The sequence below is a fragment of the Pocillopora verrucosa genome, chromosome 2 (genome assembly GCF_036669915.1).
Source record: "Pocillopora verrucosa isolate sample1 chromosome 2, ASM3666991v2, whole genome shotgun sequence".
NCBI lineage: Eukaryota > Metazoa > Cnidaria > Anthozoa > Scleractinia > Pocilloporidae > Pocillopora > Pocillopora verrucosa.
In genome coordinates this window covers 7857909-7879567 of record NC_089313.1, presented here as the reverse complement: position 1 = coordinate 7879567, position 21659 = coordinate 7857909, and the positions used below count along the sequence as shown (strand labels likewise).

At 38.2% G+C, this 21659-nt stretch overlaps 2 protein-coding genes and 2 pseudogenes across 2 annotated transcripts in view; 2 read left to right on the top strand and 2 right to left on the bottom strand.

Annotated features, from left to right (window-relative positions):
• Positions 1-1645, bottom strand: part of LOC136279161 (uncharacterized) — a 15408-nt gene extending 13763 nt beyond the window's left edge. The window contains exons 1-2 of the mRNA XM_066162689.1: positions 862-1645; positions 630-722 (exon numbers count right to left, since the gene is read on the bottom strand). Coding sequence (XP_066018786.1) covers positions 630-722; positions 862-1071 — 303 coding nt within the window. The 5' untranslated portion in view covers positions 1072-1645. The remainder of the gene's footprint in view (positions 1-629; positions 723-861) is intronic.
• Positions 1646-6455: 4810 nt separating this feature from the next.
• LOC131793995 (uncharacterized) lies at positions 6456-8797 on the top strand. The gene has a single exon (XM_059111487.2). It carries the CDS (start codon positions 6456-6458, stop codon positions 7302-7304), a length of 849 nt encoding a protein of 282 aa, XP_058967470.2. The 3' UTR covers positions 7305-8797.
• Positions 8798-10287: 1490 nt separating this feature from the next.
• Positions 10288-11081, bottom strand: LOC131782018 (uncharacterized; annotated as a pseudogene).
• Positions 11082-13295: 2214 nt separating this feature from the next.
• LOC136279211 (uncharacterized) lies at positions 13296-14097 on the top strand (annotated as a pseudogene).
• Positions 14098-21659: the final 7562 nt, after the last annotated feature.

Sequence of the window (21659 nt, the reverse complement as noted above, 5' to 3'; positions counted from 1 at the left end):
CAAATTCTGACTAGTTTCCAAGCCCCTTGTACATGAAGTGTTTGAAACCTTTTGGGAGGATCTTCTTTTGCATGTTGTTTGAGAAAATATATAATGAAACAATTATTGGATCTGGTTTTCGCATCACATTGTGAGTTACCAAACCTCATGTGTGTATCTGCCTCAGCCTTCAGGTATGGCAAATCATGGCTCAGACCCTAGTTTTGATATCTCTAGTCAAACCTTTTAATCTGAACATTTATTTTTGTGAAAAGTGTCAAAAGGCTCAAAAGCTTTTAGTAGAAAGACAATTCTTTAAACAAATCAACCCTCTTTAAGAGAATCCCTGAGGCCCACTACTCACGTAAAACCAAAGTTTGGGTTAGACCTCGTATTAATAACTGTCTCACAACAAGTGACAAGCAAATAAATTCCCCTAACAGTTTCAATACTCTGTCAAGGAGACATGTGATGAGAATTTAGAAAATTATCAACTAGGGATAGTACTTTTATGTAACACCAAATTCTCAGGAACAGCCAACAAAGGTTTGTATGGTCATAGATTAGGAGAATTGTACTCTAGATCTTACGAGTGAAAGGTTAAATATTGTTTTCTCAAAAGGAGAATTAAGATAGCCTTTGTTACTCACCACTTTCCTGATAGGATCTGACCGCAAAACCTTCAATTCTTTACCGTTAACATAAACAACATCACCTTGGAATAGCTTCTTTAGGTTTGGAAACTGAAAACAAGTAAATAAACAATCAAGATTATTTCACGCACGATAAAACTAAAACAAACTAACGATGAAAACCGTGCCATGTGTACAGATCGATGATCGGCTGATCGTTTCTAAAAAAGTAATCTTTACAACTTCTTACCTTGTTGTTTGCAAAACGGCGTGGAATAAGCGTTTCTTCTGGCGTTACTTTCCTGATCTCGGACGGGGCAATGATCTCCCGATCCCACTCGGCTCTCCACGGAGGAAAATTTACAACAATTGCGTTGTCCGATTTGCTGACAACTTTCGCTTTTGTCCAAATTCCTAACTGATCGACAGCTTCGACAGAATCGCCAACACTAAACTCCATCGCGACAATAAACAACACGGTCAGATCACAACAAGTTCATTCGAACAAGACGAAAGTTGTGAAAGAATGAACCGCCAGCGCGCGAACACGAGCACTATTTATGACACGCAATATTTACATAATAAAGAAGTAGTTTAATTCAAGTGCACTCATTCGGATCAAAACAAAACGATCGGCGCTCGAAATGATAAACTATTTTCGCTTTTGCTCTTCGCAGTGATTACAACAACTCGTCCAAGATCCATTTTTAAATCTTTTGCGACGCTCTTTAATCCTAAAAACATATTAAGGCTAAAAATACACCGTGAATAGAAACTAAATCCATTCAAATGATCGCAGTTTATCGATCTCGAGTTCATTCATCTCAAGACAATGTAAACAAAAGGATACAAGATCACAAGTCTGTTCGCGCAAGGTAGATTAATTACACTATTGTCCAAGTCTTTTGAAGTACCTTCCGCAGTTCCTTTGGTCTTCTTCCAAAATATCTCACCTTTTTCGAAACGAATAAAACCGAAATCATTCGACACGTTTTCGGCAGCCACCGAAAGCAATGCCCAAAGGAATAAACCGAGCCTTCGAGTAAAAAATTCCAGCAGTGTCACCCATTTCAGTAAGTCACAAATAATCCGGGCTGAAGTCGTAATGTTCTCCGCCATGAAAAAGTATAAACAAAATTGTCACTGATCGCCTTTTAACTCTTTAACTCCCACATCAAATTTGTAATTCTCCTCACTGTCAACCATACAATTCTTATAATGTCAGTTCAGAGAATTTAATGTTGGATCAACTTATTACTCCTGAATATATATTTTTCTTTATTCTCATCACTTATCTGGTTGACATTGTATTGATATTGTAATGAGAAATTCTGTCTTGATCACTCATGCAAGTTAAAGGGTGAACCCTTTACACCCAAACATCAGTATTCATATTCTCTATACTGTTTTCAGTACATTTACCAAGGTGTTGATAAGGAGAATTTGTCTAACAGTCAAGAGTTTCTTTAGCTGCTGATCTTTTCCATTTTTCTCATGACATGTTTGATTCAGTGGTGATATTGTAGGGAGAAATTAGATGCTAGTCAGTCTTAGGGGTTAAAGGGCTAAAACTACAACGAGTACTATATAACCTAACCTCCGAAAATTGTCTTCAGATGCCATGCACTGAAAACTAAGCTACGGGGACCACACTTTGAAACTTGCTTATCAACCCAGGTTGGGCTGTTCAAAGCTGGGTTAAGATAACCCAGAGTAAGTGTGAAATCTAATTTAAGATCTGAAAGATTTAAACGAAAATTCAGCATAATAGTTTTTGTCTACAAATTGATGATTCAATGCTCTGAAAAGAATAGGGAAAATTAGTCCAAAAAGGCTCTTTGAACATGGGAATAAAGAATCCCGGATTAAAATTTAACTCTGGGTCAGCGCTAATCAGCCTCCGAACAACTGGGACCAGGCTCCTAGCGCACAATTTACCTTTCAGCAAATAGTCTGAACATTTTACGAGCTAAAACAGTAGCTACTCTTGACTCGAAAAATTATTTTTTATGCAACAACCAGATAAGCAGATATTGGTGAAACTCGTAGCGTGAGTTTGCGTTAATGGCCTAGTTATTTATTTGTTTTTTTTCCCATGGTCAAGTTTCCAGCCCATTGAAAGACAGTTTTAAAGGGTCAGGTGGTTCTTTAGACTCTCAAAATGTTGCAAATAGAGAATATCTATATGAAGTTTTCGTTACAGAATAAAGACCTGAATTAAATGGTTTCGGGGGTTACTTTTCCGTAAGCCCCACCTCGATACAGATCCAGTCCGGGATTTTTTACTTACAGAAATTAAATGAGATAGATGGTCACTTTACCATGGTCGGTGCGTCATAGACCACTACACTATCAATGTCTTGCCTCAGAACATTCTTCATGCGAGGCGTAGGTCTTTCCTAGGGAGGTTGGTGCCAAAAGCAACAGACTATCAAGTGTTGGCTAAAAACCATAACATTTCCTTCACAAATGAGGCCTCTTCTCACTTTTCCTAACACAAAAGACGGTATTGCTAGGGCACTTACTATAATTTTTCACCGAAGCATTACAGTTTTAAGCAAACGCCCAGCCTCGAGGCCCTTAGAGGCCTCGATCAGGGAAATAGAGCAAAGTGATATTTTGACGTCAGTTTCTCCTTGCGACGCAGCGTGAACGAGGTAAGTCGGTCCCATGCTCCTCTCCTTGTTTTCCAACTGAAAACATAAAGTTTTTGGAGAAAGATGTGAAACACAAATACTGCTACTCATAAAACTATTTATATCGGTTTCTGTGTGAAAGCGAGAACCGTCAAGTTCTCGGTTTTCTTTATGTATCTGAACATTTGCCTTCCGCAGATGACAACAACCTTAGCTTTCATGATTTTCGCTAACATGCTCAACTGGATTTGATAGTAATGAAATCCAATTATTTTACCTCGTAAGGTGACAGTAGAGGTTTAGGAAAGCGTAGCCCCAATCAATGGAAAATCGTGGACAAGCCACTTGTACCCATCTACAAAGTGACAAAGAAATATCAGTAAACCTTGGAAGCTAAGTTACGTTTTCATTGCAGACGGGGCTCAGACCATTTTTCAGAAACAAATTTAGCTAATTCTAGACTTTTCCAGGACTCAGATTGATTTTTCCAGGACTTTTTTCCCAAGATTTGAAATCAATTCTCCTTACAGTCGACATTTCTTATAACGTAAAGTCTGAAAACTCTATTGCTTGAGTTAGGCAGATTGCCGAGACTTTCTAGGACCTGTAGTCTCTTTTCCAGGACTTTGCAGTCCCGGAAAAAATCAAAATAAAATTCCAGGACTTTTCAGGTTTTCCAGGCCTCTTGAACTGTTGAGCACTGAAACCAGTTGAGTTAATATGAAGCTACATGTTGGTAGCAAGGCAATTATTACACGTAAAGAAATCTGCCTCTTGAAGTTCTCTATGTGTACCTGTATGCTGGTACCCTTTCACTCCCACGAGTGACCAAGACAGAATTTCTTCTTACAATATCAATTCAATACCAAGCAGACAAGTGATGAGAATAAAGAAAAATATTAACCAGAGTATTCGTAACTCCTCCAGAACCAAATTCTCCAAACTAACATCATAAACATTGTATGGTAGACAGTAAAGAGAGTTACTAACGAGATCTTGGGAGTGAAATGATCAAACGATTTTAAACAAGTTCTCAGAATAAACATGATAATTTTAGTCAAAGTGGGCACTGTTGTTGCCAGGCAACATTACTAAAAAAATAAATATGCCATGAACACAGCAGTTACATGGCTATCTGAGTGAAAAAAACACCTAACAAAAAGAGTCTTTTTGACGTAAATATGCAATCATTGTCACACAAGTCTAAAATTTCCGTAATTTCCGACTAATGGCCATCACTGCCGCATAATCGTTCGAACGTGCGCTTATGAAAAAAATTCTGATTGTGACGTTTATTCAAAGGAGATCCATTTTTCCGCAAGGAGAGCAGAACTCAAAATGCCTCTTGTAGCATTTTGGCACACCTTCATAGAAGCTTTGCAGGCTTTAGCATATTTTGGATTTTGCGATAACGAAGAAAAGTAAGGCTCAAAACTTGTGGAAATTGTTACGATGTTACAACGGCAAAATAGCTTAAAACATTTTTCCCTTGTTGAGCGGGCCGATCGCGCGCCGAAACGTGTCTCGCAAAAGTAACTTGAAATTCCACATTTGTTACAATGGTTAATAACTCGCAAGCAAAAAGATGCATATGAAACAGAATCCGACTTTGAAACAGTTCCCTTTAAAAAGACACAAGTGTGAAAAGTGCAATTTGGCTCACTAGATATTCCTTCTCCTTTATTTCTGCTTAGTATGGCAGAAACAAAGAAAGACTTCATTGCAGTTTGTTTACTTTTCTTAATGTTTTAAAAAAGAGATGTATTCACTTGTGTCACTAGAAGAAAGATTGAAACAAAATGCAAAAGTCCACTCAGTAAAGGGGGAGAGGGGAGGGGAGAAGAGGAGAGGGGAAGGTAGAGAAGGGAGGGAAAGGGAAAAGAAGAGGAAAGAGAGAGAGAGCGGAGGGGAGGGAATGTAGACAAACCGAAGCGAACGAAAAAAAATTGACTTCTTTTTCTTGTAGAGGTAAAAATATATAAACAGTGGAAGAAGTATAAGATGTTCCAGTGTTTATATTTTTAACTCTGCTCGTGGGGGGTGGGGAGAGAAGGAGGAAATAGGAAGATGAAATGGAAGGGGTAGCGCGTGGGATAGTTGAGGAGAGGGGGAAATTTAAAGGAGCTGAAGCAAATGAAAAACAATTCAGTGGTGAAATAAAAGAGACCGAGAGGATGAAAACAAGCATCAAAGGTACTTAAAGATCATTTCTGCTTGAGAGATAAACTTTCCTAGAAGACGAGTCATTGTAGTAACAATGATTTAGGCTCAGTGGGAATTTCTGACTACGATGTAAATAGCGTTTAATTGACAGAGACCAATGTTCCATAAAAAATCAGTTAAATGAATCGCGTGCTGTAAGCTTAGTAGTGAATCGTATGATGTCAACCGTACGCCGGTTCGAACTGAAATACAAGACGAAAATAGAAGCTAACGTAACTAACGTATCGAAGATAAAATAATACAAATGAAGGAACTATCACTAACAGTGCAACAACGACCGTAACATGGAAGTGTCAACTGATAATCGGCAATTACATTGATCGTAAGGAAGGCTGGAAAAATGATTAATAAGCTACGAGGTATTTAACTCAGACGATACTCTTATGTTAAATAACCTTATATCAATAATATATATTCACTAACATTGCAACAACGACCGTAACATGGAAGTGTCAACTGATAATCGGCAATTACATTGATCGTAAGGAAGGCTGGAAAAATGATTAATAAGCTACGAGGTATTTAACTCAGACGATACCCTTATGTTAAATAACCTTATATTGGGGATGTGGACATAATCAAGCACGATTCCGAGCATACAAAAAAAAAAACTAACCGATTTAGTAACGATATAGGCCATTTGATAGGTGATAAAGTGAGACTTAACTGAAACGAATAACAATAGAAAAAGCCTGAGAACTAAGCCTGAAAACAAGGAATCCATTAATTACTTGGTTTGCACACGCACTGAATTTGACTTCACCCCCAACTCCTTGAGACGCCCGGCCGAAAGAGTCTTCTTCCTCAGTACCTTGGCGTATCTCTGAAGAGTAGCAAAAAATCGATGACTACCGCCCCAAACCAGTCTCCCCCAAGAGTAAGAAGGTCATCTCCTAAGTACCTCATTTTCAGAACGAGGGTCTAAATATTTTATTGCTTCATCTCTGAATGTATATTCATCAGTTTTGCAGCTCAAGATAGAATAATGAAGTCAGATGAGTACGGTAAAATTTTAGTTTGGCCACCTCTTTTCGTTACTTACATTCCCATCTTTGTCTTTTGGGTGATTATGCCGTTTTACAGAATTCCACTGGGTGGTATCAGTCGCTGGGTTGCCACAAATGTATTTTCCGATATATTCAAGAAGAAGAAGAAGAAGACTTGTTGTCCTCGAGAAGCGAGGTGGCTGTTAAAAGACATTGATCTGACAGCGGCGAAGAGATTATTATCCAAAGTCCTAATCAGATTTTTTATGCTGTTTTATGTGATGTTTGGCGCTGCGCTGACAACTTTTTGGCAGCTCCTCTTGCGGGATGTAAGCTACGACTGCGATGAAGATGACCTCTCGAAAGACTGCTTCGAACGCAAATGGAGTTGGAAGGCGCAAGACCCCCTAAACTGTAGCAGTGCTGCCGTTCAAAACTTGATTCAAAATGGAACCATACAGGTCATCTGCAACAAAATCGTCTTCAATTTTGGATTGGCCAGTGGTGTAAGTTACGGCTTATTCAATCTCTCTCTGTGCGTCATTAAGGTAGGTGCAAGTGCACTCTTGAGGATTAAGACGACAAAGGTGCTACGACTGGTGCAAATTTTTGGTGGATTACTGGTTCTCGGTGTTGTCATATCGCTCACAGTTGTTGATGCAGTCATTCCTTCGGTAGCCATCTTTTTTTTGGGTCACATAAGTACTATCGTTCAGATGACAACAACAGCAATTATTACAGGAGTCTTCTTAATCTGTATTCCCTGGCAGGAGCTCATTGATTTGAGAACCCAGAGAGATAGCCCGCAGCGTTCTCTTTTAGTAAACTGTGCTGCGGCATCTGTATAGACACCACTCAAGTAGAGACTTCAAATTCTAGAAATGTTTGGAGTAATTATCTGAACCAGTTGATGAAACAATATGCTTTAGTGACTGACTATGATTTGTTTATTTCCGGCTATGGGTGCGGGCACTGACACAAATAGCCATGTGATGACTGTTCTTGCGATGGGTTTTTGTGGTGAGAGTTTTATTCTTGCCAGACAGCTAGTTTTTATCGAGAACGGCAAATTTAACTCATATCTGTTTACCATTCATGGGTCAACCACAATGGAAGTCTAACTAGGGACTAGTTAATAAACTAGTCAAGGAAGTTATACAGAGCGAACAGAACAAGCTCTATGGCCTTGCTTCTGCTCGAAACACATTAAGCTTGATCCTAAGAGACGTATGGAAGTTTAGGCTCGTCTTCAATGCCGGTCTAAATAGGAACTAGCTGATAAACTACTTAAGAAAGTTATTAAGCGCGAACAGAACAAGCTCCATGACCTTGATTCTGCTCGTAACACATGTACCTTGATCCTAAGAAACTTATGGAAGTTTAGGCCCGTCTTCAAGACGAACAGATTTCGTAACAGTCTTGCCGTGTTACTTTTAATGTCCTTAAGGCCGGATCGACTTTATTATACTTTTATATTTCTTTGACATATTTAATTTACTAGCATAACACAGTTAAATACATATGTTTATACAAAGTTGTTTTAAACTACTGGTAGTCCTTTATAATTACCTTTTTTGTAATAATCGTATAAATCAAAGCATGTCTCGTACACTGGAGCTCTATATTCATTTAAGGGGTCATCATTTTCTTCTTCATTACTATATTTAATTTATCATTTTCTCTTGCATCATACTCCAATGTAGGCTCAAAATCTGTTGTTACATTGTTTGATGTAGCTTGTTGATGTGTATTATTAGCGTTTGCATCATTTTATAAAGTTGTGAGGTTGCTATCAATACTGTTAATATCAACTAGTATATCTTTGTACTATGGATAATGTACTTTGAGCCAGTTAAGAACTTGCTGTATTAACTCTGGTCATGATGCTTGAAAATAAACATTTCCTCTAGATTTTAACTGTCTTTTAGGCTTAAGTATTATTATACAAGATCTGTCAGGTGGATGAGGGAGTTTATTACACGTCTGATCACATTCTACAGGTACATTGCATATTGCACCCTTAATTTTTCTCTGTTGTCCTTTACGCATGACCACAATCTTCTCAAATACTATTTGTTAAGCTATTCGTATTTGTTCTATAGTTTTTCTAACGAGGATAGTTCTGTGGGTATTTCATCCACATACATATTATTCACTACAGCCTGACATGGTAATTTTTCTTTTATGACCTTTGAATTACATGTGTTGCATATTATACTGTTTTCCATCAATTGTCTGTTGAATATTGAAATATGTTTGGCAAGGGTACTTCTTGTTTATGCATGTTATTACTGATTTCTTATAAAGTATTCGATTACAGACAGTACATATAAAATAAGGGTCTTCTCTTATTTTCCTCTTAAACTGGTTAATACACAATTTAATTGATCTGGCTTTCACTGATTTCTCACTGGGTTGGGAAAGTAATTCTTTCTTCTTTCTAGCATCCATTGTTGAATATTTTCTTTTAATGTCTTCTAGAAACCTTTTTTTGGCAACAGGTTCCATGCTGTCATACATATGTATTTTCTGTGTTTTCTCATGATGTGTTTCCTTTCAATTTCAGTAATTTTTTACATGAACAGCAGATAAATTGTATATCATATTCCATAGTCTGACATTCCTGTTTATTTGAATAGTATTATTAATTTCCTCTCCTAGATTATCCACACCACGGATGTGTATTGTCTGTTTCATTGCAGGTGAATGACTGTCTTCATATGTCAGAAGAGAAAACAATTGCTTTACTTTTGTATTTTGTTGATAAAAAGCCTGTTTTCCCAGTGTGATTCCTTAAAATCAAGGTCTCTAAAGGTATTCTGCTTTCAGTTAATTACTTGATTCTCTGTAACTTACTTCATTGACGTGTACATTTATGTTAGTGCCAAAAATTGTAACACTGTCAGGCAGGGTAACAGATGTTAAGCAGTACTTACTCTGCATTGTATTGTTAAGCTGAGATCCATTCTCAATAATTGCATCTAAGGTATTTGAGTTCCAGTAACTACAAGGTGAAATGATTGAGTAACATAGAATGAAGAACTACTGCAAAACAGTGGTCTTTATAACACTTGTGTTAACCTGATATCTCTTTAATACCTCTTTTACATTGTTGCTTATTGCCACATCATATTTTGTAATTTGTAAATCTTTTAATTCATACGGATCAGTTGCTCCATTTAAACTTTGAAAGTGATGCACTAAATTGTCTGTAGAAGATATATCTAATGGACCACATGTCCCTCGAGTGTGACTTTTACCATAAACATCTTTAGCATGTGAGTCAAACACTTTAAAATGGCCATTATCAGTTCAGTAACTAATACCCACAGCAATACATCCAATTGTTAAAATATATGACCTTTATTGTTCTGATATCAATGACTCAAAAGCTCTTTTCAGGCCCATACAGTATTGATATCCCTCAATGGTAGGCTCACCGTGGACATTACCAAGGTAACTTTCACTGTATTCTAGCTGGTAATCTTCCTCTAGTACTTTGAGCATTGATGGTAAATCTGTTAGCAGTAAACATGATTGTCTTGATAATTGTGACAAACAGCTATATAGCTGATTTCCAATAAACATTATTTGTTTCAAGTCATCGGGATTGCCTATTCCCTTCATATTGTGGTATATTAATGCACATAAACTCATTGCAACACATTGTTGCCCAGCGTTTTGTCCAAATACAACAACATCCCCTTGACTATATGGTGCATACAAGGAACAGGGTTTTCTATATATCATTATAGAGCTTGTTCTTTGCACAGTTGCTCTGTGAATTACACCCTTGTACTCACTTTACGGGAAATTACACAGAAAGAACCTTCAGTATTTGAGATATTTCTTTCCATGTTTATCTCTACTTGAATTGTAGACATATCTCCTTCGCATTTTTTGTACAAACCTGATTCTTGTTTTATATGTACTTTTTTAATGTTTGCATTATTTTTAATAAGATCATGGACTGTCGATGACTTTGGTACGTTTTTACTTGAACGGCTCCGTACATAACTCTGCATTTTTCTAATTTTTCGAGAGAGACGTTTTAACATCTTAACTCATACTCTGCTTGGTCCACGATCACGTTTATAGCCATATTGGCATTCACACACAACACGAGTACGATTATAATATACAGACTTTGCACAACGAGATCTGAATTGTTGTACTTTTATTGACACTATAACATCATTATGTTCATGTACATTAGTCATATTGACAACTTTTTCTAGTAGATCACAGTCATCAAGAGTATTCACGATCGCTTGTACAATAATAATAGTGATTGTGTAAGAAATACCAAATCGTACTTTACAAGTACTGAACCTAATAAAAACCAATAACAGAAACAGTATATTTAACGGAAGAGCTAAGCTTAGATATTCAACCTTATTATTCAAGTTGTTTCTGTCAGTATCCTTATCCATTTCGCTGTTGTTAGCGCCACCTTCGAAGTTGTGTTCACGAACATTCTTGATTTTTTCAGCCAGTGAGGTGTTCGTCTCAGCATCATAGTTTGTTGTTAAATCGGCTGTCTCAGTTTTGCTAGTATTTTCGAAGTTTGAACTCACATATGGCTTATTTGTTATCTCGTGAGAACTAGTATGAACTTTGCACATTTGGCTAGAGAGTTCGTGGGTATTTACGAAAACGAAGACCCCGAAAACAAAGACCTAAGACCCCCCCTACGAAAATGAAGACCCATTACGAAGACGAAGACCCACTACGAAAACGAAGACCCATCACGAAAACGAAGACATATTACTAAAGCAAGTTCAAAAGAGGTTGGTATTACCTTTGTGGACAAAGATTATGTTTATGAGACACACTACGAAAACGAAGATTCTTACGGAAATCTTGAATTCTGAATTTGGCACGTCTTTAATTTATTACGGAATATTTCAACAGTAGAGCCTCATGGAGCCTTCAATGGGACTACTTTAAAGCTAAAACGAGATTTAATAGAAGAGACATGACATGCATATGGTGGTTTATAATGAAGCAACAAGATATAAGTTTATTAATGAAAATAGCATCGACAAGCGGTAATGAATCAGCCGTCACGGAGACACTTTTCCGTGGGGGGAAGGATAACCTTGTTCGAAGTGGGAACCTTTAAATATCGTTTACAGAGAAATACAGATGATTGGGTGACAAGTTGAAACGTGCTCAGTAATATATAGAATGACTTGTCTAACTTGATGTAATCACAATGTTTGCAATCGAGTGAATGAAATCATTTCCAGTGTGGGTAATTCAAAGCAAGATTTTATCATGTTTTCTAATCTTCAAAGGTGGGGCATGAGATGTCAATCACGAAATGTATAGTACACATCTGTAACTGAAACAGAACCGATTGAATTTGAGCATTCCATCTTGTTTGTTTTTCTTTTTTGGCCGTCAAATAGGAAAACGGGAACAGAGCGCGTGCCACGCCCATTGTGTTTCAAGAAGAGTGGCCTGTTCCAGGCCTTCAGGCCAAGCGCGATATCGGACCTTAGATTGGTCAATGAATTTAATGCACGTGACAGAGCTGACATTGCTTTAAAATGATGTTTTCAGTTTGCTAAGAACAGTGAACTTGGAAAGGGTTTTTCCCCTTTTTATTTATTTTTTTCTTCTTGCAATGAAGAAGCCAGCTGTGCAAGAAGTGCAAGCCTGTTTCAAGCGTTGTTTTCAAGTGTGTTTTCAAGCATTAATTAAGTGAAAGGGTCAGCGAGAATATTGCAGAACAGTAAAGAAGGATGGTTTTGGAGAGGACATAACTACCGTATTCTACTGACTCACTACCCTCTGCATCTGCATAAAAATTACACGGCCATCAGAGAAGAAAGTACTAATTTCTTGTCTCTTTTTTTTCTCTCTCTCTTCATTGTGTCTTTCTGTGAGTCATCAACAGAAAATCGCCCTTATGAGAAATACCTTATTGGGCTGTTTTAGTTCATTCCTAAAACAAATGTTGTATCTCCATAACCGCAGTTTTGTCTTTTAGAAAGCGGACCTGAACTTTATTTCCATTTATTTCAATCGTTACAAGGTATATTTAACAATTATTCCCCAAGCGCGCGTCAATCTTAAAAAAACTGTAAAATTTTGGGTGACAGCCCTCGGCCACCATAGTATGTCTGCAGTCTACAGTCTGCATTTTGTACTTACCGGATAAGCATCACTGTTTTTGTTCGAGCTAGCCTTAGGGTCCCTCAAGTCTGGACCGAAATATTAGAGCTCGAAAAAAAATTAAGTGAGACTATCTTGGCTGTTATGATTGCTTTTTGGACTGTATGTTGAAGAGCTCCCGAGGAAAATCACAATGATATGGCAATGATTACTTTATACCAACTGAAGAGGAACGCAAATGCGCGGCTTACCAATATGGCTGCCTCTGATGCTCTTCCGCGTGGTCACAGCGTGTGTTGAAATGAACCCGCTACGGGTCCCCTAGGTGTGAACATTTCAAGTTGCATCTTTAGAAGTTTGGAAATGGGATTTGAGGTTATTATTTTTATTAAACCAAAAAAACATTTCATTTCTTTCCACGTGAGTTTCTAAGCTTCATCGAAATTAATTTTGACTTTCACTGAGTGGGGAGGGGTAGAATGCGCGACTACTTCCGTTCATGATCCACAATGCGACTTCCGTCTACGGAATACAACTTCCATCAACATATGCCTCACCACAATACCTCATTCATTAACCAGTCTCGCCCAGGAGTAAGTAGGTCATCTCCGAGGTAACTCGTTTTCAGAACGAGGGGTATGAATATTTGATCATTTCTTCATAATTTTCAAATTCTCTGAATGTAAATTAATCAGTTTTGCAGCCAGGATAAAATAATGAAGTCAGACGTGTACGGTAAAATTTTGGTTGTGCCACCTCTTCTCGTTACTTACATTCCTATCCTCGTCTTTTGGGTGATGAAGGTGTTTTACAGAAGAAGATTTGATCAAATCAGTCGCTGGGTTGCCACAAATGCATTTTCCGATATATTCAAGGAGAAGAAGAAGAAGACTTGTTGTCCTCGAGAAGCGAGGTGGCTGTTTAAAGACATTGATCTAACAGCAGAGGAGGAATTATTATCCAAGGTCCTAACCAGATTTTTGATGCTGTTTTATTTGATGTTTGGCGCTGTGCTGACAGTTTTTTGGCTGTTCCTTGTGCTGGATGTAAGTTATGACTGCGATGAAGATGACCTCTCGAAAGGCTGCTTCGAACGCAAATAGACTTCGGAGCCGCAAGACCCCCTAAACTGTAGCAGTGCTGCCGTTCAAAACTTGATTCAAAATGGAACCATACAGGTCGTCTGCTACAAAATCGTCTTCAATTTTGGATTGGCCAGTGGTGCAAGTTACGGCTCATTCAAGCTCTCTATGTTCGCCATTAAGGTAAGTCCAAGTGCACTCTTGAGGATTAATTAAGATAACAAAGATGCTACGATGCGTGCAAGCTTTTGGTGGATTACTGGTTCTCGGTATTAACATATCGCTTATAGTTGTTGACACAGCCATTCCTTCGGTAGCCATCTTGTTCAGAGATCAAACGGTTGCTATCGTTCAGATAACAACAACAACAACAATCACTGCTGCAATCTTCCTATTCTATATTCCCTGGCGGGAGCTCATTGACTTGAAAACCTAGAGAGAGAACCCGTAAGATACTGTCATGGGAAACTGTGCTTAGACATCTGTATAGACAAATTTTTCTAAAAGATTCATTAACTTCTAGTCTAATTTTTTCATCACTGCTAATTACAAATGCATTTCCTGGAACAGAGTAATCAAACAGATCAACATAAGTATAAGATAATTTCATGTTTGACTCATGCATGTGCAAATTTGATGGGGTTGAACAAGATGGTTCTCCATTGCCATAGGTGTGATTTCTATCATTTTTCTGTGTCTTGATAAAATCATGCCACAATTTCAGTAAAGGGTAGGGTACGTCCACAGCTAAGATGATATTCCTTGTCACTGTCTTGGCAGCATAGGCTAAAGAGGGACTTTCAATCCCCAACTTCCATTTTAAAAATGAATCAAATGGAGGTGTATCAGACATTTTGCAGTGCTGATAACTTCTTTATTATTTTCTTCTCGAGATATTGCTTGAGAAGCTGTTAAAATCTTGTCCAAGTAAGAAGCTTACTATTTTGTTTTTCAAGTCAAATTATTTTCGCGCCAATGCTGCAATCTATGTCAATCTTTGAGCCTTCAGTAGCTACCCTGTAGCGGTATTGTCCATAACAGGCTAGGTTTGTTTTTACAAAATGGCGATCGAAGAGTTCTTTGATATGTTTTCAGATCTTATAATTTTAGTTTTTGAGTCAACGTCTCTGCTGGGAACAAGACCCCTAAGAAAAAATTTTTTTTTTGACTTTTGGAAGTCGTTTGGCAGCGTGGATTCACACTTTTATGACTTCAAATAGCCTTCAATTAGAAGGTCGGCTTTCGAAGAGATCGAACAGACGTGGGCAATTGATAAAACTAGACCCTGTGAGCAGGGTAACTGGGATACCTGGATGGTACTGGATCCGTGGAATCAAGTGTAGTGATACTACGTGTGTCGGACTAGTATACTGAAATAGTGAGCTCAAGTCTGGCCAAGGGCATACACCTGTCTCAAAACATAGGCATGCTATGCATGCAAGAGTTATTTTTTGTAGGGTGGGTGGATTACTTGAAACATTGTAAGTGGTCTACATTCTTACAAATGGAAAGAAGATTATTAACGCGGGAAAGAATGAAAATGTCGAATTAAAAAATGTAGACAGCAGACTGCAGACCAGATACAAAATATAGACTGCAGAGTGGATACAAAATGTAGACTGAGAATCTGAAGAGTTTTTACGTCTGGTTTATAATAACATGTCATCTTACAGCTTACCGAGCGTCACGCGATCGCTTTTCCGCGATCAGCCTTCACGATTATTTGCACTATTGTGGAAAATTCCTGGCCCATTTCTTGACAAAAATAGATCGTAATATAATTTCAAGCCTTCAACATAGTTGGTTGGTGTGATGTCTGTACAGATTTTACCAATGTAATAAAAGTAGATGACGTGAATAATAGTGATGGTAAGGCAAGCTGAAAACAGCAACAATCGCCAGAAACTACAACGGATACACAGGGTATGAGTAAGTTTTATTGATTTTACGAGAAAAATCTTCATATTTCGAAATACTTATCGTTGTTAATCGACCATATTTCGTTCCCTATACTATTCCTTTCAACGGTTCCTAGCATAACTATTCCTGAGTCACACAACGCGTGACGCGTTCGTGAATTAATCGTTGGCTCTTTCTGGAGACGTGACCTTGGGTCGCCTGTGACAAGACAATTGCGTAAACAATACTTAACATAATAACATTATACATAAAAAACACGGGACTTTGGATCATTTTTTTATTAAAAAAGAATATCCATACAACTACAATGAAAACAAACATAAGATTCACCTTTCTGATCGTGAAATTAATACCATTCGCACTGTTATCGTAGCTACGTTCCCTGGCATCAAGTGAATCCAACATGGCGTCTTTCTTCACAAGCAGTTTGCATCCATTTGAATTTTGTTCTTCAGTCTCGCGGTAGTAGTGTTGTTCAATAGATTGCATAGAGTATATGCAGTTTGGTTTCAGATTTCAGATTTTGCTTTTTACGACGAGTTAACGTTTTCAACTAAGACATTGGCATACTTAGCATACAAGACATACAAGGCATTCAATGCTTTCATGGCTTTCAAGCGTTCGCGATTCAGTCCGTTCCAAAATTACCGCTGAATAACATCTTTTTGTGTGGATTTGCCGCGAACAATACGACTTGTGCATGCGTCTATAAGTATTTTGAGCTTTTGCGCTATATTGCTCCAGATGATCGTAATCCAAACACGTTGAAATACAAAACAACTGACAAAAGAGTTTTATGGGCAAAAATCTCGTGCTCGTCATGTGACCCGGCCCTGTCCGTGCATGACAACGTCAATCATCATCAAGATAACATGCGTGATCAGCATGTGAACACCTCATTGGATCACAGTTAGTTGTCATGGTGTTGAGGGCCCAATGACCTCTGGGTACTATTGCGCAATTTTTCCATTTTGTGGCGGAGGAAAAAAAAAAAAAAAAAAAAAAGACGACAAAAAAACAAAGGCATTTTATGACTGGGCTACCACAGTTATCCCAGTAACAACCCTTGTTGTGGCTGCAGGAGAAGCTTTAGCTGACCAATATAAGCCATTTTAAGACACTTAGTGCACCAAAAAGGTTTAAAGTTTCTTCGACTGGGGCAGATCGTAGCGAAATCGTAAGAGTTTGAGAACGGAGGTGAGTGATCTGGACACTCTTCTAATACATTTCAGACGAGGGCATTTTTAGTACACGCTTCCAGAAAATTACTGTGTCTGATTTTCAAAATTTTCCCACAGAAAGCCTTATGCAGCCGCCATATTTAAACTCCGTAATTTGTCTTTTATGCGCATGCTTAGCCGCCATGATGTCTTCGATTTCTAGCCATGATATGTTAAATTACCGTGTATAATACAGTCAGCACAGGAAATAACACCTACCGTATAGTTCGTAATCTTTAGCTACCATTTTGTCTTTTTTGTCTATAAAATCCAATCTGATGGCTTGCCATGCTGTTTGACTCCCTATTCTAATGGGAAGTGCCTTAACATTGTTAAAAATAAAAAATTGCGTCGAAAAGGAAAACCACTCCGCAGTCTCCGGCGCCCTCACTGAAGCGGCATTCCTTTGAAACAAGTTTGCACCACGAGGCAAAATCCTCAGTTATTTGGGATTTGCAGTCGCATGGAGCGAGCTCCCAAGAAGATCTTCCATGAAAGGAGTTTTCGTGGCCAAAACGAAAAATACTGAGGCCGATTAATATTGTCTTTGACGACATTTGACCTAAATGACCCTGAATCGCTTTCTTTGCTGGAGATTTTCGACAGCTACAGCTTACCAGACACTGTACATGTCTCATTTGTCATGCTATCTCATGACCTATGACGTAATCAAATTGAAAGGATTTCCAAATTCACCGGAAGTAATTCTGTTTTTTCTAGCCCGAGTACAAATTAACGTTTTCTTACCTCCGAAATGTTCTTTTCAGCATTGGTGGATGTTAAATGGAAATTTTAAAACTTTGCTTGATAAGTGTTTTTGACTGAATAATACCTCGTTATAAACAACAAACTATTGCCTTATTTATTTCTGCTCCCGCTTCCCGCCCTCATGTAGATCCCGCTTCCCGCGCCCTGTTCTCCCGCTTCCCTCCCTCTTCTACCGGGCTCCCGCCCCCCGTCCCCCTCCATTAGTTCCACTGTTGTGGTTTAAGTACGTTAACATTCTGTTATAAAACTAGCACTCACCTCTGTTTAAATGAAGACCATATATGGGAATAAATCAAAAATTTTCCACGTTAATTGTGTAAATGAGTTTGTCACTTTAATTTTAAATATTTTCGCGATCAGAAATCAGTGTCTTAACTTTTAGGGGAAAATGAAAGAAATCAGACAAAAAACGTAACATGCGTGACGTGAAATATAAAATCGAATTTCGCGATGTTTTTCTTTTGTCCTTTAGGTAGTTTAAATTTTGTTATTCCGATCTACCTTCAGATAGCTTGTTCCGTCTTCTGTTACTCCTCCTATTGCCACATCACAGGAATTCGTATTATTTGATGCTACTTCAGCAACACCGAAACCAACCCAACCTGTGGTTCTTACTTGCACCATAAACTCCAATGTGTCCGTAGACTCATTGTAATTGTAGGAAACATTATAATTTCCTTTGGCATCGAACATGATCATATTGGGATACATGTTATACATATTGCTACTTTTTTTGGAAGCCACAAACAGCGCTAAAATACACAACTGAACAACAGCCATTCTCCTCGTCAAACATCGGCCTTACCTTCTCTGAGGAGAACAGCGGCCATGAATGAACGAGCATTTCCGTAATTGCCCGTTTTATAGCCTTTTTTCCTGATTACTTACGTAGCTAATATCTGTCAGTGTTATATTTCGTATTTTTACCTTTGTTTTGGCCTCAAATCAAGCTTAGTGTGATAACAGAGAACAGGAAGCAGCAATTAGAGAAAAAAAAAACGATATGCGAAGAGAATATTCAAGTGGAAAGTTTTCAGTGATAACAGAAAGGGAAATCACGGAAACCAGTTTTTTTCTGACGGAGATGTTTCCCTTAACGGTAAATCTGAAGAGATAAGAATTGAATAATGCAAAGCTAGAAAAAATTTGGTAACTTAAACAGATAAGCACGGAGATCTGAGCGACTATTCCGATAAAGGGAAGTGATAAACTGCAAGCGAATGAAGTTAAGGAAGGGTACAAAATACATAAGTAAAAATGTGACGTCTTGACCCGGTGGAAATTAGTCAATGAAATCCGAGAAACATCCAAAAAGCAAAATCTATCTAAATTTAGGCAATTGGTCGTTAAATTTGCACCTACCTATAACAAATGATTGCTGGCCTTTAAGCGTGAGTCCTGCATTTGAACAGTGTTGGTCGAGTAGGGTAAATTAATTAAATACCTTCGTTTTTAACCAATATTGACACATAGTTTCCCAACTTGAATACACATGTACTTGACTTAACGTTCAAATATGTTGTCAATATATTGGATGACTCATAAGTTCGGGAAATTTTATCGAGTCACCTCACTGTTTGCTTATCTTGAAAAATGTAGCCTCACTTTGAACAGGGTCTGGATGGGGGGGAGGAAGGATGGATGGGGGGGGGGGTGTTGAGACCAGATTCCCGCTCATTTTTCATTAGAATCCTGTTTCCCGCACCTTCTTGTATGAAGTTCAGTGGAAGAGGAAATTTTAGTACATTTATGAGTTCAGTTCTTTAATAGGAACTTAGGAAAACAACGGGATTGAGGGAAACGTTGTTGATCTCTGTCGTACTCATATGTTAGGATGCCGCCTTAAAGTGGATTAGATGATGATATGTACACATACATGATCATCCAACGGAGCAATTCCGTAGGTCTGGCTCGGGCAGTCATAGCTGTATTAGTAATACCATTCGGATACGAATTTTCCCCAAAGGGCACCCGCAAAGGTGGGAAGTAACCTTAACTTAGGAAATCATTTAGGCAAAGTGCGTACTCTAACATGTAATTTTTTTCTTCCAGTTTAGCTGATGATTTTATATCAAGAACATAATCAAGTAATAGCCTTCAAATTGCTATGGTACAAAATTATTTTACGGGTAACGGGGTGTTTTTGTGATAGTAAAATCCCTTTTTCAGTTTAATAGAATAGGTAAGAATGTAATGTAGATGTTTTCTAATTAATAACTGAGTTGTTGTCTTTGAAGTTACAACACTAAAAAAAATGTATTTTACGTTTGTGTTTTATAATTTTTAAATATGGAAACGAAAGTTTTTAAGGCAGGAGATTTGGAATTAAATACTTTGTACTTATAACAAGTTTTGGTTCGATCCAACAGTTTGATTCGGTGAATTGAGAATCAAGCTGTGGGCTGGCAGGGGCTACTCCTCTATGTATGTTACAGGGATATGTGCCACCAAAAAGAATGAGGAGTCTTACCAAATTGTAGTGTGAAGACAGCTACAGGTTTCAACCACTACGATCTTAAATTGGATTTGGCAAGGAAACTACGAGAGCGAATGAGCACATTTCCCTTCAACTCCAAATGAATGAGAGCATAAATTTTCAGGTCAATTTTACCTGCAAACTCTTGAGGGATGACATGGTTTTCGGGGGGAGAGGAGGGGGGTTCAGTCGTTGCTAACAGAGTATAAAATGGGAATATAGACTACCAATGAAGTGTTTGTGGTGAGTGCGTTGGGGGGGGGATATATCAGAATAACGACCATTCTCAAAGACTCGTGTAGATTGATAACCGTTTAGCAAGTCTGAGACTAAAGCTCCATCAAAGAAAAGACACTTTCATGTCAGAGAGCTCCTCATTTTTATCAGCGACTCTGTCCTGGTTGCTATTGATACTGATAACATTGAGCAAATTTTAGATCCCCTGGTGATCTGCTGTAACTTTGTTGGATTAAAAATTGATGCCTCAAAATCAGGACTTCTGTAAAAACCCACGAGGTCTAACTAGCCGGCCTAGTCCCAAGGTCTTCCATTCACCTGACATATTGATCAATGAAGAAAACCAAAAAGTACCAAGTCTGTTACATACTTGGACATGTTACTATCGTCAGTTCATCAAATCTTGCATGCCCTGCCGGCTTTTCTTCCTTCCTCTTTTTTTATTTTATTTTATTTTTTTTTTAACCCAAAGTAAGGGTCCCTCGGGCCCCTTCCTTAGATCCGCCACTGCAAACAATGCCATGGTACATGAGGCATCTCAGAAAGCCAACCAGGATAAAACTTCGGTACGAGCAGAATACCTTACCACATCACACAGCAAATACTTGCGTTACATTAAAGTGAACTAGTGAGGACAGAAACTGCTGAAAAGAGTTGCTCAGTGTTACACGGAGAATACAGGCGGAATGACCGAACTCGAGGGAGTAATGTCATCATGTCATCAAAGGAAGGTCTGAAAACAAGAACTAAACTGAGAGGAGCTCTTTTCTGACTAGAAGAATAAGGTCACGATTCAAAGATCTGATCAGAACACATCTTTTTCGAATTTCGAAAAGTAACTCCTTCTTTCAGTGGAGAGCGATGGAAACACCTGAGAGCTTCGGAGATCCTCTCTAAGGCCCAGTTCTTGCTTGGTGTCCGTTCCACGGCATCGTGCGTAGACTGCCTTGAAAGTAAAATGGGCGTTGTTCAGAAACCTTTGTGCCTTAGACTAGGTATCTTTACAATCGTGTAGAAGTCTCTGTTTTCAACATCTTCTTTTCCTATTTCACCGTATTCGTTTTCCATGGAACTCATGCGTTCTTGGTTTCCGGACAAAAACGATTATTTTTTTACAGGAGATGGACTCAGAAATTTTCATAGGAGAGGTGCACCACTGATAATGAAATATCTGATAGGTGAAGAACAAATTTTAAATGTGAGAAACGAAGAAGAAGGCTCGTGATTGGGCAATGACACGAAAATGGGCATTGTTAAGAAACCTTTGTGTCCCATAGTAGCTTTCTTACGTTCGTGAAGAATTCTTTATTTCATCTCCTTTTTTTTCGTATTATGTACTTATTGATTGATCGCGTGGGAGGGTTGGACGGGAAAATA